Source organism: Musa acuminata, chromosome BXJ2-5, assembly GCF_036884655.1.
Source record: "Musa acuminata AAA Group cultivar baxijiao chromosome BXJ2-5, Cavendish_Baxijiao_AAA, whole genome shotgun sequence".
In the NCBI taxonomy this organism is placed as follows: Eukaryota; Viridiplantae; Streptophyta; class Magnoliopsida; order Zingiberales; family Musaceae; genus Musa; species Musa acuminata.
The window spans coordinates 9677470-9702712 of NC_088342.1; the positions used below are offsets into that span (position 1 = coordinate 9677470).

At 38.2% G+C, this 25243-nt stretch overlaps 3 protein-coding genes across 9 annotated transcripts; 1 reads left to right on the top strand and 2 right to left on the bottom strand.

The window, feature by feature from the left end:
• The first annotated feature begins 2 nt into the window (after positions 1–2).
• Positions 3–1142, top strand: LOC135613264 (E3 ubiquitin-protein ligase PUB23-like). Its single transcript, XM_065110366.1, has one exon. It carries the CDS (start codon positions 3–5, stop codon positions 1140–1142), a length of 1140 nt encoding a protein of 379 aa, XP_064966438.1.
• Positions 1143–1362: 220 nt separating this feature from the next.
• LOC103984892 (probable 3-hydroxyisobutyryl-CoA hydrolase 3) lies at positions 1363–23866 on the bottom strand. Of its 7 annotated transcripts, none has more exons than XM_065108700.1 (21): positions 23661–23862; positions 23274–23375; positions 21743–21877; positions 19667–20160; positions 19509–19564; positions 19010–19165; positions 18833–18906; positions 18115–18195; positions 17174–17242; positions 16413–16476; positions 16076–16155; positions 15914–15997; positions 13514–13598; positions 12958–13043; positions 12553–12674; positions 3724–3784; positions 3507–3605; positions 2005–2106; positions 1897–1938; positions 1670–1810; positions 1363–1574 (listed from the first exon to the last, which is right to left on the bottom strand). In XM_065108700.1, exons 7-20 carry the CDS (start codon positions 18878–18880, stop codon positions 1673–1675), a joined length of 1161 nt encoding a protein of 386 aa, XP_064964772.1. In that variant the 5' UTR covers positions 18881–18906; positions 19010–19165; positions 19509–19564; positions 19667–20160; positions 21743–21877; positions 23274–23375; positions 23661–23862; the 3' UTR covers positions 1363–1574; positions 1670–1672. The 7 variants fall into 7 exon arrangements, with proteins under 7 accessions (XP_064964772.1, XP_064964771.1, XP_064964770.1 ...); XM_065108699.1 differs by having other exon boundaries at positions 23478–23862; XM_065108698.1 differs by having other exon boundaries at positions 23474–23862.
• On the bottom strand, positions 21722–23801 carry LOC103985064 (uric acid degradation bifunctional protein TTL-like). Its single transcript, XM_065110367.1, has 3 exons — positions 23661–23801; positions 23274–23375; positions 21722–21877 (listed from the first exon to the last, which is right to left on the bottom strand). Exons 1-3 carry the CDS (start codon positions 23799–23801, stop codon positions 21722–21724), a joined length of 399 nt encoding a protein of 132 aa, XP_064966439.1.
• Positions 23867–25243: the final 1377 nt, after the last annotated feature.

Genomic DNA, 25243 nt, shown 5'->3' on the forward strand with positions numbered 1-25243 from the left:
CAATGGAGTATCCGGTGACGTTCGCCACCGGCATCTCGTACGACAGGGAGAGCATCGAGAAATGGCTCTTCATCTACAAACAGTCGACATGCCCGGTCACCATGCGGCGGCTGCCGAACTCTGATCTCATTCCTAATCACACCCTCCGACGTCTCATGTCGTCCTTCCGGGAGACCGCAGGGGGAGGGCCCGCCAAGCCGCCTCCACGCTTGCCCGACGTGATCGACCACGACGAACTGGTTTCGCTGCTGAAGAACGTCCAAACGGGGCCCTTCAGGGTCACCTATCTGAGAAAACTACGGGCGCTCGTCGACAAGGACGTCGAGTTGCAGAAGGATTTGATTCGATTGGGAGGCGCCCAAGTGTTGGGCCGCATCATGGCGTCCCATGGCGTCGTGGAGTACTGGGACTTGGACGATTTCCGAGATCGCGACGAGGCTGTCGGCGTCCTGGCTCTCCTCCCCTTGTCGGATGAGGCCACGGTGGAGCTCCTATGGAAGCCCGACTGCGTGAGATCGATGATGGAGATCCTCCAAAGTGGAACCGCCGAGGCCCAACTCCGCACCATGTCCATCTTGATGAAGGCATCGAAGACCAACAACGAGTGGACCAACACGGTAGCGGCGGAAGATGGCGATGTCGTCAAGTCCTTGTTGGACCTTGTGTCCGATGAAGTCTCAACCAGGCTAACCTCCTCCTCGTTGGACGTAGTGCTCGAGATCGTCGCGACCTCGAAGAAGAACCGCCTGAAGGCGATCGAAGCCGGCGCGATTCGCGTCTCGGTCGAGATTCTGACGGACGCAGACGGGCGCAAGTGCGAGAAGGTGTTGCTGCTGCTCACGAGGCTCTGCAAGTGCCCCGAGGGGCGATCGGCCATGGCCGACCACGGGCTGGGCGTGGCGGCGGTGTCCGAGAAGATACAGCGGGTGTCGAGGCTGGCGACCAAACTGGGCGTCAAGATCTTGTGGTTGATGAGCAGCAATCGGCCCACAGAGCAACTGCTGGAGGAGATGACGGTAGTCGGGTCGGTGGCGAAGCTCCTGGCCTCGTCGCACATCGATGAGCAGTCGTCCTACAAGAAGAGAGCCATGAGGATGATCAAGTTGCATGGGGCTGCATGGAGGCGGTACCCGTGTTCCTAGCGACCTGAACGACTTCCGGAGATCGTCTCGATTCTCAGTAAATTTTGTAGAGAAAGCAGAAGCTGGAGAGGTTTGAAATCATTCTCCGGGAACGACGATGATCTCAAACTCTTCGGTGTGTATTGATCTCAATGATACGTCTTAGTTCTGACTCCACGTGTCAACATCATGTACGTCATTATATTTAATAACAATTTCTTTCATTTAATAAAAACCAAGATTTACAATAGTCTCATACCAACTTTATTTATGTAATATAGTTATATTGTTTACGATACACCCAACAGTATATATATATATATATATATATATATATATCGATGTAATGACACACAATAGATTAGCACGGACCAATACAATACCAGTCTGAACTTTGTAGAGATAAGGTGGCATACCCAACATAAGAACACCTCCTTTTATTCATCAATACTCCTAGGAAGAGAAAACCAGTTAAACATTCTATATATCTAATAACTTTGATTTGTATGGAGAGAGTCAACGGGGAAGAAGAAGAAGCTTCCTCATACCTTTCACATCTTTGACACATAGTTGGCAGCTAGATTGCGTCTTGATGGGAGTTTTAGATCCTCCCAGTTTGCGTCGTCGACCTCGGCAAAATACTGATCAAGCACCTTGGAATCTACCAGATCCAATCTAGGAGGCTCCCACTGCAAACAAGGATTACAAGAAATCTGTCGTCGGGTGTCTCATGGAATCTTAAGTTTTGTTAAGGATCAGTCGTCAAGAACCAGACCTTCGGATTCCTGTCTTTATCCACCAATATAGCCCTGAAACCCTGCAGAAGAATTAAGGGTTTTAGATGAGAGAGAAGGAAGCATGTCAGGTGCTTATTGTGAGGTACCTCTAAGAAATCCTTGCTGGCTTCGAGACGTAATATATGACAACACAATCTGAATTCCTTCGTAAGACATCGATCAACTCCTTGCAGTCTCCCTTCTCTGATCTGGATCCTCGCATTAAGTAGTAGTTCAACACAGAATCAGCAACATGCACCATCATGCTCAGACACTGATATATATATATATATATATATATATATAGAAAGCTTGATCCAGATTAATATCGTGGTGAGCAAAAACTGAACCAAATAAGTCTGATTAGACTTAAATTTGTGGTTCTTTCAAAGATAATGTCTGTCTATCGCTAATCAAGCAAGTGCAAGACCACTTAATATCATTTCCCAAGGTGAAAGGAAACCCCCTCTCCCCCTCATCAACGACTATCATCCTACAGATATGTAGTAAAGGCAAAACAATGTGACATCAATCAAAGTAGAGAAATGTGACATAATACATCCGAGAAATTCATGCAGACATGCATCCAAATGAGACAAAAAAGACGTAATTGAGATATGGAAAGTGTACCAATGTAGGATGATGATAACAACAATAACGATGATGATAAAAATAATAAGAATAGTATACTAATAATGACCACAAAAGTACTCCGATATAGGATTTGTTTTGAAATACAATGACAGCATTAACATTGAAAGATGATAAGAATGTCAGGTGGCAAATGAGTAATCTTACTATAACGTGGCAGCAAGGTTTGTCATCTTCAGTCCATGTTATAATGATATAGTGAGAATTTGCCAAGTGGGAACACAAATACATATCCAACACACTTGTGAATGGAAACACAAGATTTCCAAGTAGCAGTTTAGTGATTCTATGCTATGGTAATATAAATTTTTAAAGATCTTTTACATATATATTAGAGAGGTGACACTTAAAATTAGTTATCTTTAGTATTTTGGTCCATATACTTTCAAAAGTTATATGAAAATCTTTATATTTATGAAAATAAAATATTTAACCTCGTTTCTTCTCACGCTATTAATTCTACTGACGAAAATATCGTACGTGCTCACTGATAAATCATATAGTATTTTCATCATTAGAGTCGATGAAATGAAGAAAACGAGTTAAATATTTTACTTTCATAAGTATATGGATCCAAATATAAATTTTGAAAGTATATGAATCAAAATATTAAAGATAACTAATTACAAAAGGTAATATGTAATTAGCATCAAAACTTAGAGGCCCTCAACCTCCTTTATAGAACTTAAAAAGAAAGGATAGAAGAAAACAATAAGTATTTTTATAGAAAAAAAAAAAATAAAAACAACATTAATTTTAATGTAAAAAACTTAATATATTTTAAAGGTAGATCACAGCATTCAGCCTTTGCCACATATTAGAAGATTAATTTGTTGTATATGTATGACCAACACATCCATTAATAGGCATGAAGCTTAATAACATAATTACTGATTTCAAGATGAAAAATGTTTATGCGTATCGACAGAAAAGGGCTCATAGAAAGAAAGCCCCATACCGATCTAAGAGTGACTTTTAGACTGATAGGAGATGCCTTTTTCAATGCCTGAATTGCAACCACAATCCACTCATCAGCCATGCTAGCAGATTCCTTCTCCTGAAACGATTAGAGCGAGTGTGAACTCAGTGATAATGCAACATGGATGAACTTTAGAAAGAAGAAATTAAAGAAGAAAATGAGTAATATGTTCGCGGAAAGATGCCAATCAACTTACAAGAGCAGATATAATTTCTTCGACCGTTTCTTTGGAGAAGCATTTGTCAATTATATCCAATCTACAAGATCAAGAATAGATCAAAACATTGAAAATCATTGAAGCATTAAGATGAATAGATTAAGCGAAGTTCCAAAAATAAAAAATAAACCTTCCATGTGATTAATGGCAGGACGAATAATCCATTGAGGATAATAAACTATCTAAAGTAATAAAAAATTAAATAGATATGTAAATTAAAGATGAGTGTTATACTAAATACTAAGATACATAAGGGAGATTGAAGGACGATAAGTTTAGATTAAAAAAATATCATTTTTATCAAACTAAATTAAACTTAATTAAGATTATTACAATATTAAAATTATATTAGTAAAAAAAAAAACTTGAAATGAGGTCAAACAGGATTGAACCCTAGATCTTGAGACAATCTCTTAAACACATAAACTTTATTTTGGCCTCATCCTTTTTACCAACTTGATAACCCACAACTCATTTTTTTTCTTCTTTAACTATTCTCTTAGCTTCTCTCGGGGAAGTTATGTAACCCTAGCTCTAAGGAAGATTAAGATAAGAAAAACTCAACTCTTCTCTTGCTATACCTAGGGTTTTAGTTTTACATATTATAAGCTGATTTTTCCAACTACTTTTTAAGTAATCTAGACTTTGAATTTATCTATAATTTTTAATATATTTTGGATTATTCTCTTACGGATGGATTAAAGTCTCTGGTATGACCTTAATGTGAGATCAGTGCATAGAGTTATTACTATGATAATCTAATGTACTCAGAATCCCCTATTTTCTAAGAAGGGATTATGTTCAAGCTGAATTAGCCTCCTTAGAGATATGATTAAGTCTTAGCCTTTTGATATGCTTTAAAAGATTCCCTTGGAGTTTTGTGAGATTTAAAATTGAGTGAATATCACCTATGTACACTAAGAGATTTAAAATTGAGTGAATATCACCTATGTATACCAAGATATTAGGTTTATAAGTTTAGATAGTTTCAATCCAATTTTAGTATAATAGAATAGATATTGGTAGTTGAATTAGGAGAGTAGTTTAGCCTTCAAATAATTTTATTTTAAAATAAAATTTAGTGTGCATTTAGTTTTATATTTCTCCTAGTTTTTTATTAAATTTGATGATAATTCAATATCATTTAGTCAACTAAAATAATGAAGCAAGGTTTCTTTGTAGAATTATATGATGGTTTGATTGACACTAACTAGTTTATTTGATTATACTGTGAATTGTTAGAAAATTCATAGTGAAATTTAAATAAAATTTTAGGTTAAGTATAATCTACTTTGGAAGAGATTTTATTAAAATTTTTCAATGAATTATTGCAATGAATTATTATAAATTAACGATTCAAGGGTTAGGATTCTTAATTAACATATCTCATGACCATATGCTTCCAAGTTTATAGGTGTATTACTCCCTAGCAATGTGATCTTTCCTTAACATCTTAATTTTTAAGTTTAATTAGATAAGTATAAGTTTAATTCATAGTAAAATAGTAATCATATAAATTATGATATGCATAATGTATTTTGGAAAGCATGTTTCGACATATATAAACGTCATAAGCTAGTTATGAGCTAAATATGAATGTATATATATTGTAAGTATAAAAATATATGAATTGATATAAAAATATCTTATATGTATACATATACGATGATATACGATGTGAGAGTATATGTGTTTTCTCTGACGTACAATGCAGGAATGCACGAGTATGTTACAACATGCAATGCACGTATATGCAGTGTGAGAGTGCACATATGTATTATAACATGCGATATTAGAGTGCACATATACACTATGATAACGTATGATATGGAAGTGTATGTATATATTATGACGTGCGATCATGAACTTAGCTGATTTTGCCTAAGTCGTGCGGCACCCTTGCGTGTCCGTCCGCAAAGGTCAGCCTCCGCGAAGCCTCCTATGGTCCCTTAGGACCCACAAAAGAGAAAACAGGATAGAGAAAACGTCTCACTCGGGATCCACAAGCAAACATCTCCGAAAACACTTCATAGACAATGCAAATTACAAACAGACTTTACAAGCTCTGAACAGTTGCACAACAAAGGGTAAAATGGTCCATTATAGATCGAAAATCTATCACACGTGTCCACATGACACAACCTTTATTTACAAGCCTAAAGCGGCCACCAAACTAACTAAAATGAGACTATTAAACCTTCGGTCGTCCCTCTACATGCTGTGCAGAGCATGAACATACCAAAAGACACGGACATACATAAGCATTATATCAAACATCCTATTTAGAAGTTTGTCCGTGACATTCTCCCCCACTTATTCCTTCGACGTTCTCGTCGAAGCCTTTGTCGATACTGCAACTCCTCGCCTTTACTGAGTCTTCAATCTTCTGCTCCAACTATAATGTGCCTCTTGGCTCCCAACTACTCTCCGCTGCTGTTTTTGAGTAGTCGAACCTTTGATCCGCCATGCTGCTTCAACTCGCTAATGACTCTGACTCTAGTGTGGGGTTGGCTGAGTTGTGTTGATCCTTGTTGGTTCCTGCGGATCCTCCAGATGAAGGAAAAGACCATCCTTATTGCGCCAGTCTCTCAAATGCCTCATGCTGCTTGAACTGGGTGGATGCTTGTTGGAGCTTTAACGAGCATCGTCTCGCAAACTTCTGAAGTTTTGGGTCATTCCTCCATGAAATTTGCTCATTGACTCTTCTTTCACTTAGTTGTCACATCCAAGTAGGTTCGCATCACTTCCGCTTTCGATTGGCATTTCGTTGAGAAATGAAGCGGACAATCTACTCTCAGTAACACTGATCACCGTTGGTGAGGATTTGACAACTATTGTCTTCCATTATTTTCAAATGGTCTTTGAACATATGCAGAGCTCCTCTACTGGATAGATAAGAGAATTGGGGTACTCGGTTTCGCCTATTCTCTTAAGAGTTGAGAAGGCAAAGGTTACTTGACTTTGCCCACCTCCTCGAGGTTGTACTCCATGCATCGAGCTGGTTATTGGCCTTCGCCTGCTCTTTGCTCACACTTCTGAAGCACTTGAAGTGTTTGCACTCCTTGCGTTGAGTTAGTTACTGTGATTCACCTTCTCAATGTCATCGAACTTCTGGAATGCAGGAAGTTTTCACCCAACTTGGAGTGATTCTCTCACAGGTTTGGTCGCCTCTAGGATTGTATCGTCTTCTCCATCAACCCTGCCGCCTACTCCATTGAGTAGCAAAGGTACATCATCGTGTACTGTCTGCTTCGTTCCTTGGTCATGCACTCTTGCCTAACCCGAAGTCCTTCACTTTCGGCTATCTTGATGAGAAGCTCATTGACACCGGTCTTACGAAGTTCCTTAGCCTCTGCCCTTCAGTCTTATCTCGGTACTTGGAGTTTGCCTTTGCATGCTCCACCTCATCGGCCCCTTTCACGACCAAGCACTCTCCCTCCATGAGAGCAAGGGATCAATGACTTTCACGGAAGTCCCGCCTCTGCGGTACCATAGCGCTGCCATGCCCATGGCCCTACTATCCGTCGCCTCGCATCTGCATCCCTTTTCTTCACGATCAGTAGATATGTCTCCATGGCACTCCTCTCAGTCCACCTCCATTCTAACTGATGCTTGATTTTAGGTAGTTAAGTCCCTCTAGACTCGTCGTCGCTTCCTCACCCCTTTCGACCCCCTGCTTCAACACTTTTGTGTTCTCCAAGCAGCTCCCTTTGGTCGATGGAAAGACAAACTACAACTCCCATGCATGGCCTCTGCCATCACGTTGTAGGGTTTGCACTGATTCTGTCATCCTTAGCTTCCTTGGTAGCAACGTTCACTTACTCGACCTTATCCTCTGACTTATCGGGCTCCCTTAAGCGAATATGGGCTCTGGAGCAGTCCAACTCTCTAGCTGCTTCGATTATACATCTGCATGATCAAGTCCCTCCCATAGGACTTACTGGTACTTGTATTCGAACTTTTTCCATTGGTGGAACACAGCCCCCATATGCTGATGACCAAGGCTTTCATCCGATGCAAAATTTGATGTACGCACGGAAGACCCGCCTCTACGGTACCATGGCCTTCACTCCTTGAATCCATAGCCCTTTTTGCCGTCGTGTTGTTCATCGAAGTAGAGCTTCCAGTAGCTCCCGATCATACCTCCGTATGATCTAATCCCTCATGGGACTATGTTGTGTGTATCGCATTGCCACGAACTATTCCACCACGATCCGCTGCACCATGCCGCCTCCTGGTGACATCTCTATTGCATTCTGATCCTTGTGGGATGAACTCGAATTGTGAACCCTTCATGTGTGGCCTCGGCCAATACATCGCAGGGTCTCTTCCACCTTTGATTTTGTTCGCTCCTTTGGCAATCGACCTTCATCCACCCACTCTTGGGTCACACCTAGATGAAGCACCGCTCTAGGACAGTCCGTCACCTAGTAGCTCCCGAAGTCCCTCGACTTCGCTGCAATTAGTGCACCATTGTCTGGATCCTGGGCCTCTGCCCCTACCAGCACAATCTTCGTTGCGCACCGCTTCCTTCATGGAAACTTGAATGGAAATACTGTAGCATATTCTTCAAGAATGCTTGCCTCTGCGTCCTCTTGCCCCGTGCTAAGGCCTTATGAACCCAACTTCGTCTCCGCAAATTGAGTCACCTTAGTTTCTCCATCAAATGCTCCTCCGAGATAAGGTGCATGTGCCCAGAAGTTCCCTTCGTCTTTGGCACCATGCAAGATGAGTCCGCTCCATCAGAATGAATGACCCATGGAACAACATGATCTTGCTCTTGCCTCTGCAAGAGTTCATGTCCTTTGACCTCTATCCAAGGAAAGCACTATGCCTCCGCTCCATGTTCCATCTTCTATGATGGCTCCCTTCATGCGGCTTGGGTACTTCGCCAAGTTACACCCAAGTTGCTCCGCTCCTCGTTTTTTCATTGAGTTGATGGTGGCCCTCGCGCCCACCATTCCACGGGTCAGCCCTCCCTTGAGTCCGATCTCCATATCGACTCCAAGTGTGCCTTTATTTGTGTTGCTTTGGGTCGCTCCCCCACTTGATCTCGCAATGCATCTACCAATGCATTCTCTCGAGCGAGATCATGCGACGACTCCTCGCCGCTTGCTCAGTCCATTGAGCTTCGTGGAGTTGTTTGTTGAGGTACTCCTCCTCAACTTGTGAGGTCCGTCCCACATGATTCTACCTCTGGAGAGCCGGGACTTATCCCTCCTGGATAACTATCTCATTGGAGCAACATCTTTCTTCATTTTGGAGACCACCATCCCCTTAGACTACTCTGATTTGCTGAACAAACTGTGTATTGTTCTGCCTCCTGCAAACGCACTTGCTAGATTGTGACTCCACGTTAATACAGCCCCCGCTGCACCACTCAAGGCCTAGCAATATGCTGAACTTATTGCACACTTCAACCTCCTACGGACGTATCCTTCACGTGCCGAAGAGAAAGTTTCAATGCTCCATGGCGCCGAGTTTCGGTCGCCTTGGGATGACCGCGAACATTCCATCGTCCGCATATAAGCCCATGCATGAGTACCGAATTCTTCGAGTTAGCAATTCCCCTCACCTCTGTGAGCTTTGCACAACTCTTTCGGTCGCTGAGCAACTCATTCCACCTTACATGGTCTCATCTTTTACCAAGCTCCTCACTTGCCTTGAGCACCATCAAGTATAGTTGTCAACGTTGAGCCGTAGCTCAAACTCAACCATCCCAACCGTTATGCGCTCCGCATTCTTCCTAGCTTGTCTGTTCTCGTGGTGCCTTTTGCGCAAAGGGTTAGCCATTCCTCTGAATGTCAATCTCAGATGCTCGCTCCTCCGAGCGACTCCTTTTCCCTACATCTCCATGCTCGTTTTCCCCCAAACGGTCGCGCGTGTGCTGATTGCCCTTAACGCAACCTGCTAGGTCCCCCACGTTTGCATGCTAAGTGTTTATATGAGTGATTGTCCCGCTCTGATACCATCTGTCACAGACTTAGCTGGTTTTGCCTAAGTCATGCGGCATCCTTGCGTGTCCGTCCGCAAAGGTCAGCCTCCCCGAAGCCTCCCATGGTCCCTTAGGACCCACAAAAGAGAGAACAGGATAGAGAAAACGTCTCACTCGGGATCCACAAGTAAACATTTCCGAAAACACTTCATAGACAATGCAAATTACAAACAGACTTTACAAGCTCTGAATAGTTACACAACAAAGGGTAAAATAGTCCATTATAGATCGAAAATTTCTCACACGTGTCCACATGACAAAACCTTTATTTACAAGCCTAAAGCGGCCACCAACCTAACTAAAATGGGACTATTAAGCCTTCGGATGTCCATCTACATGATGTGCAGAGCATGAACATACCAAAAGACACGGGCATACATAAGCATTACATCAAACATCGTGTTTAGAAGTTTGTCCGTGATAGTGCGGTGTAGGAATATACATATATACTATGATGTGCGATATGAGAGTACACGTATATATTACGATGACGTGAAATATGAGAATACACATATATGTTATGATATGGGGCATAAAAGTTCATGATTTCTTATATTTTTTGCATGCACATATCAGTATTTCAAATTATTTGGATGTAGCATTTTTCCACGTACCATGTGTAAGGTCAAACATCTTATATCAATTATTTTAAAATATTATATATATAATATGATGTATGCTCATCTGTATAAAGCTATAGAGACTTTACTTACTGAGTGATTATTCATTATAGATCCTATTTTGTAGGTAAGGATACTAGTATCCCACCCAAGTAATTGAGTAGGGAAGAAAGTATGTGTAAGCTCGTACCAACGCAGATATTGACGATAACCTATGGGCATTTTATGTATATAACTTTTAAATATGTAATGGTATATATTTTTATTTGATTAGAGATTATAGTTATATATATATATATATATATATATATATGTGTGTGTGTGTGTGTCGAAAACACTATGTATATGAGAAACTCTTTCATTTTATTTAGTAATCAATATGTTTAAATTTTAAGATTATTTATTTTTTACTATATTCATATCGATAGTAGTAATATAAATTAAAATATATCATCATACTTAGTTATGTATGTAGAGTATAAGTGGAACTAAAAATATAACATTACAAATAATTTGTACTATATTTTTCCGTAAAGAAGTGCACAAAAACAAAGAATTGTTCCAGAATCAGGTCAACCTTATCCAACATAGACCAAACAAGTTTAGTTCAATCCATCAAAACATTGGTCTGATCAGATGTATGAAGTCAAGCATAATGTCTCTTAATGCTGAAGCAGCCAAATGCTACCCAACACATTTATTTAGGATAAACATCTGGATTTGTTGTAGTATTAGGCAACTAATACTACAACTAATGCAGATGTTTGGTAACTTTTTTTGCTTTTTCTGCCTAAGGATGTCTTAAAAAGAATCATATAAGTGTTTTTTTAAATCTCAGCTTCAAAAGAAGTCTGAACTTCAAAGATCATATTTATAAATATTTCAAATTTGGCTTATTAAAGTCGGAACAATCATTAAAGTTCTCAATTTGGATCAAAATGTATAATGAATAATTGTTAAAGAGACAATTGTTAAAGAGACACAGATAATTGTTAAAGAGACAAAATGTATAATGAATAATAGATTTGACATAGAAAGCAAGAATTTAATGCTTCTACAAAAACATATCTGGATCACCAATTAGGCAATGCAGATCATAAGCATTTGGAAAAAGGAGGAACAATAGAAACTGAAAATTTAGCATGGGAAAATAAGATGTGTTCGAACACAAAAAAGCAAAAAACAAAAAAAACAAAAGTTGTATCAGTAAAGTCATCAGTTCACCAATATAAGCCTACTCTTATTGAGGATAATATATTAATCCAATTTCTCAAGATACTTACTTCATCGACTTAAAGATGTCAATATGCTATTCAGGACAAAATGAACAACACTTACACATGTTATGTTTCATTATCATTTCGGAGTAATCCCCTTTCACTATACACTGCCTTGTATATCTGACCTCTAAAGACTATGCAGTCCCCACTGACCTGCCCTATACTGATGTAATCACAAATTAGCTCGAGGTTTCGCCTTTTCTCATACAAAGCCTACTTGGTTTTCAATCCGCTTGAAGTTTCTCCAAGCTCACCAGGGAAAAAGAAACTAAGAAGTTTCTTAAACAGACGGAATAATAAGAAGAAAACATTTTACTGATAGGCTGCAAAATATTTCTTTTACTCTAAACCAGATTTGCTTTCTCTGAAATTTACTTCTCAATGTCTAATATAATCTGTTATTACCTACAACGACGACGACAACAACAACAACAAAACTGTAATATATTGTTGCTTAGACAATAAAAAAGAAATAGGAGAAAGAACTAAAGACAAAGAAGGAAAGAATATCGCGAATTAACAATCCATAATAACTCAATGAAAAATGATGCAAGAATTCACAAATCTCTAAGAATTTTGCAGCATATGTTAAAGCTTCATAAACAAATCCAACACTTGTTTCAGACTCCAACAGACCCATGAAACAAAATATAACACAAGAGGGCTGACAACACCGTGAGCTGGGAAAAGATCACATCATATGAAACTAGATTTGAATACTTTTAAGTGATTGAGATTGTTTATGGAAAGCTAACTGTAGGTGAATTACATATGTTCCAATAACATGCATATGTACCAGATACCCTTAACATTCATGCACATGCGCACACATAAAATCACTGTGATGAACAAACCAACAGATGTTAGAAAGATGTGGAAGAGGAGAGGGGGGAGTAATGGGTCATTAAGTTACCTATTATAAGCACTACTCGCTTTCAGAGGCACCATTTGTGAGAACTGATCAATACTTGCGCAGATTACAAAGGGATCAGAAGTTTCCACCTTAGTGAGCAAATCTTCCAGATATGCCAAATTCTGTTAGCTAGCAAAACAAGAATTAGAAATACGTTTCTCACCAGATTCATGACTTCTGAAAACCCTCCATGGCAGAGATCAATACAATCTGAGACCTCAGAAAGATAACTAAAAGAACATTGTGCAAACTTGGTAACACAGACGGAAACTTATAAGTAACCCAAGTTGCAAGGCCCCACGAGGCAAGAGTGAGAAGGAGCAAGCAAGGAACCTTATGAGATCAATATGTCAATTGAAGAACAAAGGAACACTAAAAAGAACAGTAACTTATGAAAAATCATACCATAGAAGGGACAAAGTGAGTTGCTAGGCCACATGCAAGCATTTCAGCCCCATCTAGCCTTGCACCAGTCAAGCCAAGATATTCCCCTGAGAATAAAATTAATTACTGATTATATGCATATAGATTGAAATCTTGCACCAGCTTTGAAATATCAAAAGAATCAGATATATAAAAAATTTCCTAAAAACCAAAGAAGTCATTTCCTGCAATAGAAGAAGAGAGAGAGAGAGAGAGAGAGAGAGAGAGAGAGATTGAAGGTCACACGCCACTGTCTCAGAGGGAGACAAGCCAACTTAACACTTAAATCATAATGTCACTCATGTCACCATATTCTTAACATCTAATCTTGCCCTCCTGGAAACTAGCAATGCCAAAACCGTCCATTCTACTACTTGCTAGAGCATCTATTTCAAGAGAAAGGCCATATCCTGGAATGATGGACACAGATGGAATCTCCTCTTGCGTCTTTTCAGATTATTACCGAAGTTAAAAGGTGCGGTAAAGATTTTGATCTAGTGTTCAAATATGACATACATGACAAATAAGTTAGAATTACCGAAGAATCCTGGAAGCCTTGATAAAAAATATGAAGCGCCTATATCTGGGAAGAATCCCAGTGAGGTTTCTGGCATAGCGAAAACCTGCACCAGAATATACAAGTGGTGCTTAAGTTGATCCTTTGAGTAGGTGATACAAACAAACACAAGATTTCATGGACATGATCTGTCATGAATTTAGAGATGCCACATAATTTATAATATCAGCAAATCCATATATTGATTATAATATAAATAAAATGACTTACATCTTTAGTAGTTTTCCTTCCAGTAACAATTAACACAGCAGATAAGGCAATGCACTAATAATGTGAAAATAAAGTCATCTTGGGTTATGCAGTAGAGAAAACAAAATATGTTGATGTAAATGAAACTACAGTAAAATGCTAACGTGATGAAAGAAAAAGAGAGAAACCTCAAACATGTTACATTATAGGATTTGAAAATGTAGCTTTATCATGTTTGCCAAGTTGGATTGTGAGGGTCCAAAAAGTGTATCAGCAGAATTAAGCTGAAGCGCAACCACACCCATGCACGTGTTGTGGCTCTACCCAACTCAACAAGTCAATCAGCACAAAAAAGTGAGCATAAAATGTATGTTGCAAATGCAGACTCGTGCAAATTTGCACCAAACAGAAGCAGAAACATCGTCGAAGAACTTGTGTGTAAATCTTTGCAGCGTGGATGACCAAGAACAGCCATGGAACACTTAATGTATTCATTTTTACAATAAAGACCGTGTATATTGGCCCTTCCCCTTGCCCCAGTCTTACAAGGTTCTAACTTTATAGTCAAATTCCTTATTATAAGTAACAAAGGCATGTTACAAATTGCCCCTACAGTTAGTTGTGTCTGGATCTCTATATTTTAAAAAATTTTATTGACATTCTTATGAAACAATTAGATCTATTTATATTAATTTTATCGACAGAAACATAAAAATAAAAGGTAAAAAGATAATTTTAACATTTGGTGGTAGACGATGTCGACGGCGAACAACGGTACCATTGGCATCGGTGGTGGTAGACCCCTCCCCCACCCTGACAGCTATCCCTCTATCCTCCACCAACAGCTTCACATTCACAAATTGCTCCGCCTTCATCGATTAGACCAACAGCACCACCCCCATCGACCACCCCCTAGCATCGAGTTCCACCCATAGTGAGTCACAAACGAAGCCACCATAGCGTGGCCCAGGATCGCCACTTGTGACGTCCACCCTCGAACCCCTTAAGCGTCGTTGTCGCCCTGCTAAGCGCCCACAGGAAACGAACCTCGCTCTTCACTAGCACTGTCTCAATCTTGTCGATTTGGGCCTTTGTCAGCGTGTACTAGCTCCTAACGCAGATGTACACCACCAACCGTGACGGACATGCGTCTAGCCACACCATGACCTCCGTCGGGACAAAGCTGCGCCCACCGCACCCCCTAGGTCTCCCACCGAGTGGATTAGCCCCATAACCCAAACGCAATCATTGTCGTAGGACTGCATCAGGTGGGTGAGGTAGTCACCCTTAACGTCGTTGAAGGTGTTGATGGCGGCGCCCCAACTGGCAGCATTGGTCAGGAAGGAGTCCCTAGTGAGCTCCCAATCTGGGTCGTCGGCCTTGTAGTCACGGTAGACTGAAGGGAGGTGGGAGTAAGGGAAGGAAGGAGCGGACATGAGAAAGGCGAAGGCGACGGAAGAGGAGGAAGCGACAACACCAGAAGGGTGGGTGGGGGGCATCTGTCACCGGACATGATTAAGGATGGAAATGCCAAAGGCACCGGAGGAGTAGAAGACGACACGGGGAATGCCAAGGTCGATGGTGAGGTGGTGGGTCCAACTAATGAAGAAGTCAGATACGATGCAGAGCTTGCCGAAGGAGCATGGATCGAAGGGCTGCTCAGTATCTACGTCAACATTAATGCAAGTGCAAAGGGGGAGGGGTCTACCACCATCGATATGTCGTCTACCACCACTAACACCAAAGGCAGCATCATCTGTCATTGACTTTGTTCACTATCAAACGTTAAAATTATCTTTTTACTTTTTTATTTTCATGTTTTCATCGATAAAACTAACATCGTTAGTGTAAATGGACCTAATTGTTTCACTTTCATAACTACAACAATGTTAATACAATTTTTTAAAGTATAAGAACTAGGATGTTAAAGACAACTAACTACAAGGGTAATCTATAGAAATCGATTAGGATGAGATTTGGATTTGGGATATTATCACAATCATAATATGCACAAAAGAATATGGCCTTGTTTCTGATTAACCCATTTGTAAATTTCCTATCTGCCACTGCCACAATAAAGTTAAAAAACATGAACTTAGATAAGTAATAGTTAACTAGTACTTTTGCTTCAAAGGTAAATGTTCCAGTCATGCATTAGCTAAACAAACATACCGTTTTCTCCGTGACAACTCTAAATCTACCATGTATTGAAACGCCAGCCCCGCCACCCATGACAATTCCATCTAGAATAGAAACCTTCAACCATGGTGTCGTAGGTTAGCATGATTCTAGGAAATGCATTGGAAAAAAATAAAACGTAAGAGGATAAGTCACCTGAGGTTTGCCGTAAGTTGCAATTATGTAATTTAAGGTATATTGATTCCGTAAGAATTCTGTACCCAGAGCCCATTGACCTGACAGAATGGCAGCAAGAATCCCAGTTGAAAGAAAGTGGATGAAGGGAAAAAAGCATATTTATATTTCAACTTGGAACAAAGAACTTTGAAGTAAGGTTCTTTTAAGACATCTATCGCAGCAAATTTCCCTAGTAAGCTTGTGGTTTAGAGTTTAGACATCAGTGAGAATGACAGGTACAGTCACTACGACTTCCAAACCTTATCAATATACTTGGTCTCATCTCTTGACAGGCAACACAGAAAATTAAATCTACCTTGAGCGACAGATCGGGCAACTGATGCAACATCCCCTCCAGCAGAAAATGCTCTTCCATTTCCCTGAAAGCTATAGCCCATTAAAATATTACCAAAAACTGAATTTAGCACATAGCCTAGTTGGCTCCACCAAGAAGATGGAAAGGAGAGCTCAATTCATATATATTTTTTTACAAACTATAACTTAGTTGTAACCAAATTGAGACTTTCCCAGTACCAGAAAAAATAATAATAAAACTGAACCCTTCCTATTTCAAAATCATTGTTTGAATCAACATCCACACACACACACTCTTATCTATCCCCATCATTAGTAGAGATTCAACACCTGAATGTGAAACTAGCTTCAGATATTTGCCAGAAACAAGATGAATACGAATATCTGACAACTCAAGATAAGAAGTAGAATGTTTGGAATTACTGAATATCATAGGAAGAATTTCATGAATTGGTATGGGGTCCTGCAGAACACTGGAAACACCAATCATCATTGTTTATCACATTTGTTGTTGCATCCTTATGACTGAAAAGCATGCACCAAGGAAACATGAGCAATCCACACAGCCAAAAAAACCCTTAAGCGATTGGCTATCTGAATTGGTCTCTGTGAATTATTGGATTTTCTTCAGATGATAGACATGCCATGAAGTAGTGCTTCTAACTTTAATGGAGTATTTCTCACATACACAAGCTAAAAAAGGCAACATATGTGAAGTTTGACATTCTCTGTAAATTAGTACTAGATGAGTTATTAATTTACCTTCACTATCAATAATTTGACATCAGAATCCTTCTCATAAGCAACAAAAAGCTTCAGTAGCTTCATAATCTGGAAAAGAATTATTATACCAGAATTATTTCATAGGATTTTTCATATTGTGATGATAAAACAAAAAGTGTTCGATTCAGCTTCCCACATCAAATAAATAATAGAGCTCTCATATAAAGGAGCTAGATAAATTGTCCAAACGATTCAACTCGAAGCAAAAACATACAAGTGGAGCATAGGATAAAAATCATGATATTGCATGTATAACATAAGCTGCAGTCCACAACAAAACAAACATAGGGTACCTCAAGGTCACATACATGGTGTTAGCCAAGCTATGAGGATCCTTTTTTTACAAGAAGATACATAATAAAAATACATTAGAATATCGTAAACATAATAACAGGAGATGAAATTTTATAGGATGATTTTGTACTCATCTGTCAAGCTATTTCAGTAGTGAGCTACAAGGATCTAAGTGATCGAAAAGGGTTGCACTAAGAAGTCCTTAATGACAAACAACACATCTCACTCCAAAAATTGATCTTTCAGATACTGCCATAGGATAATGTGAAAGTTTTAATAAATCAATCCTGCTCATGGAAAATTGCTTCTATTATGGTAGCCAAAATATCCCGTAAAAGTTTTGATTTTCCAATTCCCCTAAACCATTTAAGAATTCATACTTTCATGTCCATTTGGTATAACTGGTAGTCTCTGCAGTTATGGGGCTAAGAGCAAAGAACTTGTGCATGTGACAAACAGTAACTTATGAGTTAAAGCATACATTATTGGGTGATTATGTCAGGCAAAAGATACAAAAACATCATAAGTAAATCACCAGACTAGAATCAATATTTGATGAATCCTCAAAGTTGCAGACAGATATTTCTTTATGGAAGACATTAAAAGAAATAAACATCACGAAATACCATTGGAGTAGACAGAGCATTCAGCTGTTGAGGCCTGTTAAGCGTCAATATCCTTGTAAACCTGCAGTCTTCTACCAAAACCTATCAAATCCCCAAAAATATTGTGAAAATACAATAATATTTGGCGAACAGTAAAATAATAATACAAGGAACACACTTCAGAAGCATAGTACGATGGACCTCAAAGGAACAATTTCACGATCCAGAATATTGAGCAAAAACCTTAGTGCCTTGTGACATTTGTGAAAAATGAAATCAATCTAGCACTAAACAAACGACCATTTAATTATTAAAAAAATCAACAAAATTATAAAAGGGGACGGGACGGGACGGAACACCGCCTCAAAAAAGTGCCCAATAAATAATGATTTACTGATAATCTTGTTTACGGAGGTGCCTTAATTGTTTGTTGACTATGTTTACCCCCTAATAGGTTTATCTTGGACTTCACCTTCGTACAACACAATCATACTAGAGAAAGTCTTACGAGCTTCTGATTCCAAAACCAACAATCATGCCCTGTTTAATATCATATGGCATAATCTCTCGTAAGTAGACACCACACAATTCACAAGAAGCTGTCCTCGTCGTCGGCCACACAAAAGCCACGTTCTCGAATCAATTTCTTGGACCATGAAACAAACTTTCAGCTAGCCAATCAAAACCCACCTTTTAAATTCAACGAAAAAAAAATACCCGGAAGACCGTAAAAGATCACCTGATCGCTTGTGCCATCATTGTCGGCGTTTGGCGAGGACGAGGCCATGACGTGCACCACAGACAAAACCTTCCCTGGCGGAAGAAGAGAGAGAGGGGGGGATCAAAGATACAGAAAATGTAGAACAGAATGATACTTCCGTACCTAATGAACCAGAGATCAAGAAGCGATGAGTACCTCATGAAACAGAATGTACCGAAGGGGTACGTGCTGGGCCAGCTCCAGCTGGGAAGATGGGGATGTGTTTGGCGTCTTTGAGCCAAGTTCTCATATATGCCCCCCCGGCTGATAGTGAAATTACGATGATGCCGCTTGATATATTGAATTTTAACCCTAAAAAACACCCTTCTTTTAATTAAAATGTATATATACCTGTGGATGTAAATAAAATTCCATCGACGGCTCTACAAATAGCAAATATTTTCAAAATTCATAAACCATTAAAAATAAACATATTTTTGCCAGATTTATGATAATTTTGAGTTTAATGGGTAAATATGATACTATAATTCACTGGACTTATAGTGCTGCAATTTTTTTTTTAGAAAAAGAAATTATATATTTTATTACGAGTGTAAAATAAAATTTTGACATAGGAAAACACATCAACTAACTTAGCTGATAAACACTTTCACAGTTAACAATTGCATTTGTCAAAATAGTCAAAAGTAATGACCTAACATAATTGCACACCATGAGAGTGAGAGGGGCCCACACTGGATCCTGCCAAAGCTGCAGCCAAACGAGATACAGATCATAATTTAGACCTGTTTGAATTGTATACGATCCTGGCACATATACTTCCGATACGACAAAGTAACATCCATAGTTTACCTAGAAAAGTATCTGTTAAGCAACCAAGAGTACCATATCTAGCTCCCCCTGTATGTCTTGAACGAAAAGGACGAATGCAGCAGAGGAAACACCAATGTCCTGCTATCTGGTTTTCTCTGACCTGAAACACCAAGCTGACACAAGCAAAGAAGCCATATTTACCGGTGTTGAAACTTATCTGCTAAAAGCCAGGAGTAATAAGGTCGACGATGCCCATCAGAGAGGGCCACTGCAGCCATCAGTATTTGTTATCAAAGAGCCTATCAACATCTGGTGGGTGGATTCTCTGTTTGTAAATGATGGGTGCTAATGAGTTCCTTTCCACATCTCAAGGTGAACCTCCATGCCGGAAGCTGGAGAGCCACGGGCAACATCCAGGACATGGGTTGTGCTGGGAGGACATGTGTGATCACTATTATCTGAAATTTCAGTGGTTTTACCGGAAGGTACCAAAGGAATAGCCATAATATGTGCTCCAGTGATTCCTAAACGATCTTTTAAGATTCAAAACATGAGATGTCAGGATGAAGCATAAGTTAAACGCAAAGTTAACAGAACTGGAATCTTTGAAGTTATACTAGCTAGATTAATTTGACTTGCCGGAGTTTACAGAAAGTGAATGCAGCAAAGTAAACACACTAGTTATGCACCTTCACCACAGTCTACGGTTAAACATTTTCAAAAAAGATGTTTCACAGACCTATCAAAAACGTGGAATCAACTAAGGGATTCATGATATTCCATGATTGACTAAATTGAAACAGCTCAAGGTAAACAGTAAACTAAACTTATATGATATATCTATGATCTATCTAATATGAGTGAAAAAGACGAACTAGGCAGACCACATCAATTAAACATGGAAGGCAGCACTAGAGGTTGCATGTAGTAACTTCAAGTATCAAAGGCTATTCATCTCGTGAAAGAAATTATTCAATATTCAAATGAGAATGACTGGTGTAAGACATTAACATAGAAAATGACTATATCAACAAAACCAAGTGTGACATCGACGAAGAAAATGACTATACAAACAAATCAAGTTGCCACAAAATCCTTAATGATGAAACAATGCTCCTGGAATTACCTCAGTACAGGAGAAAACAAACTGCAAGGACATAAGATAAGATCGAATATGTTCATTCCAGCAAATAAACTTTGGACCACATGCAGCAGGTACTACCACTTACAGAGCAATGGTTTATGATGAATCTAGAGATCTTGAGAAACAGCATACCAAAGAAAATAACTCATACAGACCACTTAACCATCCTCTGGATGCAATTAGCAAGTTCCCAAAAGAGAAACCACACTGAGAAAGATATTCATCCAGACAAAGCAATATGTTCATCCTTCTTTCCTCTGGCTTAGATTACTCCTAATGGTTACAAGCAACATGAGAGTTGCTTCAGTAAATTTTACATCTACCCAACCACTAATCTATAAGAATATAAAGGATATGTGCAAATGGGCATAAAAGCGTGCAAGGGATCTATCCATCTTTACCAAACTCGGGCATAACTAATACATGTCCTTACCTCTAATCACTGGAATCCACGATATGAAGAACCTAAGATCCAATTTCCATATATATAATCAAATGTAGTATGATTGCACCCACAGAAGATAATTTAAACAGACACAAAATATAGTGTAAAAAGCCTATTTTAAACTCAATTTTCTACAGTCTACACATTATCTTGGTTTTCTGTTTCCTTAAGCAGGTTCTATCACTCTGCTAGTGAACAAGACCAACCGTAGACATTTGCAGATGAACAAAGCAATAAATTTTAAGAATGAATTTCCATGTCTTCATCTGACCAAACATTGTTTTTGTAACAACAAATACAGAGCTTGCCCAACCTCAATTGACAGCTTTGTTTCTCATATCTAAACTATTGATTTTCAACGGCAATTATTTATTCTCAAATACCTCCAATAGACATTCAGTTATACAAGTAAAAGTGAGAAGAAAATGATCAATTGTGTGACAAAGATAACTGGAAAAAAAAAAAGATTCTCCTTGTTTAAAACATCAGGAAAATGAAGACGTTACTACTTAGTTGGAGAACTAACAGGAAGACGAGTTGTGACTGGAATGTTTGATCCAGCATCAGAATTAAAAAGCCTAGCAAGACGCAATTCAATTATCTTCATCTCCTCTTGTGCTGCTATTTCAAGTTCGACAATGGGCCTATTCAGGTAGCGTTTCTATAGCAAGGTAAAATCAGTCGGTTAACAATAGATACACTCAGAAATTGTCAAAGAAGAGAATGCAACATTAGCTGCACCTAAATTGATAATAAATTCAGAAATCAAATATAATTAGCGTTGACATGCTCATGTCATAGTAAGGTTATTCACATCAATAGTGACCCATTTCCAAAATGGGGACAAATTTAAATAAAATAACATCACAATATAAGTAGCCCAAATTACCAAGGATTTGAAGGACTAGATGCATAAGAGGAATGAACAACTGTACATGCCACAATGGTTAACAGATAAAAACAACGAATAGATAATCATGTCAAATGAACTGAATGAGAACCAATGCACCAAATATCAAGTAGACAAACCACTTCTTCACAGGCAACCTACAAATGATTCCACCAGATTGAGATGCCTTTTCTTTCTTCTAAAGCAACCACATGAGGAACATTTTCATATAAAGTTTTGGAAAAAATTTGTAAAGAGTGAAATTTAGTTGATTCAAAGTTAATAAAATATGGAGAAGTTGCATCATATGCAGAAGAGAGAAGCACAAATTAACAAAAGAACTAATATTTACTGACCAGGTACAGAGAATATGATAAGAGCATAAGAATCAGATCCTTATAATTAAAAAAAACATATTTTAACCAAAGAAGTTTCTTTAGCATCTAGGACCCTCAAAGAGCTTCCTGCTTCCATTATGTGGACTTCTACAGTTATCAACATAGGTTTTAAGGCAATGCCATAGGAGGAAAATGAAAGCTTGGATTTGCCCAACAAAGAGTTCTTGAATCTTCTATGAAAATTTGTTCCAAGAGTGTTTCATATCATCCATCTTTATTCCTTCTCTAGATCCTTGAACCATCTTTATCGAGTGCCAAAACATTCAAGAACACTATATCAAAGTAACACTTCTAAACATGTAACTCAGCATCTTTCCAATTTCCATTATATCAATAGATGTAGAAATACAACGTCAACCTATTTTCTTGTTATTGATCCCCTTTTTTCTTACTCTTTCTACAGTTAGGGCTTAAGGGTGTCCCTCTTTTGGGATTAAAAAGACAAAATATGAATCTACAAAGCATAAAGAACTTCAATTTTTCAGATGTCTTTGGATGCAACTAAATTCAGGATAAAGATCCATCCTTGCATGCACATAAAAAACCACAGGAACACACAGCACAGGATAAAAGAGCCTCTTGGCAGAGGTAGTAGACACAACATTGATGAGTAGTTCTATGTAGTGGTAAGACCTAACAAGATTCCAATGAAAAGATAGTTTTAAGTAGCAATAGTATCTTCCATCTTACCATCATTAAAACCGTTATTTGTTAAAAGTAATTGGAAAGCATGATTCAGCAAAACGGTAGTTTGTTCAGAAAAATGGGACCTTTAATTCAGCAAGGATCTCAATCGTTCCCCTCCCAGATGCGCATATGAGGAACACGAACCCAAACGTCTCCCTGTACCGAAAATTCCATTCCACCAATTCCTTCCATTTGAAAAAAAACAAAGGAGAAGTTAATAACTGTCGACGTAATTAAAAGAAGATATTTCAGTAAAACAATTAATGACACGTCGGAGGATCACTTGCAAGGCGGAATCGTTTGGGAGACGGAAGGAGAGGCGGCTCCGATCGCCGGGTGAGCCGCGAAAGCCTCGGGTCATCCGACGGCGTCGACGTACAAGATTCATTAGAAATCAAGAGGGAGATGGAATCACAACAGGCTAAAGAGAAGAACGGGAAGAGGAACTACGAATAGGGCAAAGGAGAGACCTCGTCGAACCAGATGTCGCAGGCGGATCGGAGGGCGTGGTCGAGGTCGGTGAAGGGGGAGGCCGAGACCATCTCCTTGGCGAACCTTTTGCTGCCGCAGCAGCGCAGCACGCCCTCTTCCACGCACGAAAGAGCCGTCATCTTTCTCTTCTCCCATCTCTTCGTTCCTCCTCTCTCTTCCTTCCAACACTGCCAACTGCTCTTCTCTGGCCACGTGAACATGATGATGGTTATTATTATTATTATTTTCTTTTCTGATATTGTCAGGGTTTTCTTTTTTTACTGTGTGATTTTGTTGAATAAGTTACTTTTTTTACTTTAGTATTTAAAAAAATAAGTTACTTTTTATTTTATTATTATTTTTTTAAGGTGGATGTTGAATATAGTTTGGGAGTGCATGCAAAAAGGATGTTTAAATCAAATCAAAAAATTAATTGAAATCAAATCAGAATCAAATAGATCTAAAATGAAATGGTTTGATCTAGATCTGTTTATTAATAATTTAATTTTAAAGACTATAAATTATTCTGGTTTAAGAAAATATTCTTCTTCGATCTGATTAATCGAATTAGTCTTAATTTAAAAATATTAATTTGATCAAATTTATTATCTTAAGCTCTTAATCGATTCAATCTAATTAATCAAACCAATCTAAATGCCTGATTCAATATCATTGTCAATGTCACAATTTCACAAATGTCAATTGTCACAACTTATGGAATTGAACTAAGATAGATCATTATTAGCGATTGATTAAAGACTAATAGAGATTGAGAATAAATATATAATCTCAATAACTAGTCTTTATCGTCCCAACAAGTTCTTCTTACATAGGAGAGTAAAAGGTGTTCCTTGGTAATTAAGAGAATCCTATTATAAGTATATTTTCTTTCTGTTGTTGATCGATAATTATAATTAGAATTCAATCATATCTATAATATATCTTATCTAATTAAAGAAGATCACATAATCTAATATTTTTTTAATTGATCTATTAAATACTAAAATTTAAAAAATTTAAAATCAAAATAAAAAAATAAAAAGTTATTTAAAAAATAATTTTATTTAATTAGATTCTGAAACTTAAAAAAAAATATTTTATACGTGCATATGAATTTTATAAAACGGACTAATAAATCCAATAAATCTAACTATCGAGTCATAACAAATATACGTCATCAATATTATACTTCCTTTTATACATCACAACATCATTAATCCTTCCTAATATAGTTCAAAATGATCCATATAATTTATCTTGTCAAGATAATATATAATATAAATATATATATATTAAATTTTAATATGATAACAAAATTAAGTAAATTTAATTACGTAAACAAAAATATCAATCATGATATCTACTCAGACATACATCACTATATCTTTTATAGGTTGCTGACAAATCCAATAATAAAAACATATTCTTTTAAACACTTTAAATTATAAGTCATAAATGAATAGATTAACAATCAATATAATGAAGCTCAAATTCTTAATTGATATTAATTATTTCTATATTCTTTCTCTAATCATCAGGTATTTTATATCATAATGCATAAAACTATTAAAGTACTTATCAT

What these genes read in the sequence shown, in the direction of transcription:
- LOC135613264 (XM_065110366.1), top strand. Translation starts at nt 3, where the DNA reads ATGGAGTATCCGGTGACGTTCGCCACCGGCATCTCGTACGACAGGGAG.
- LOC103984892 (XM_065108702.1), bottom strand. Translation starts at nt 18,880, where the DNA reads ATGGCCTCGTCCTCGCCAAACGCCGACAATGATGGCACAAGCGATCAG. An exon ending in ATGCTCTGTCTACTCCAATG is followed by an intron (nt 17,243 to 18,114) that starts GTATTTCGTGAT and finishes ATTCTTTTCCAG; the next exon opens with ATTATGAAGCTACTGAAGCT. An exon ending in AAGAAATTATATCTGCTCTT is followed by an intron (nt 3,606 to 3,723) that starts GTAAGTTGATTG and finishes TAATCGTTTCAG; the next exon opens with GAGAAGGAATCTGCTAGCAT.
- LOC103985064 (XM_065110367.1), bottom strand. Translation starts at nt 23,801, where the DNA reads ATGACGGCTCTTTCGTGCGTGGAAGAGGGCGTGCTGCGCTGCTGCGGC. An exon ending in GCGACATCTGGTTCGACGAG is followed by an intron (nt 23,376 to 23,660) that starts GTCTCTCCTTTG and finishes TTCAAATGGAAG; the next exon opens with GAATTGGTGGAATGGAATTT. An exon ending in AGATCCTTGCTGAATTAAAG is followed by an intron (nt 21,878 to 23,273) that starts GTCCCATTTTTC and finishes ACCTTGCTATAG; the next exon opens with AAACGCTACCTGAATAGGCC.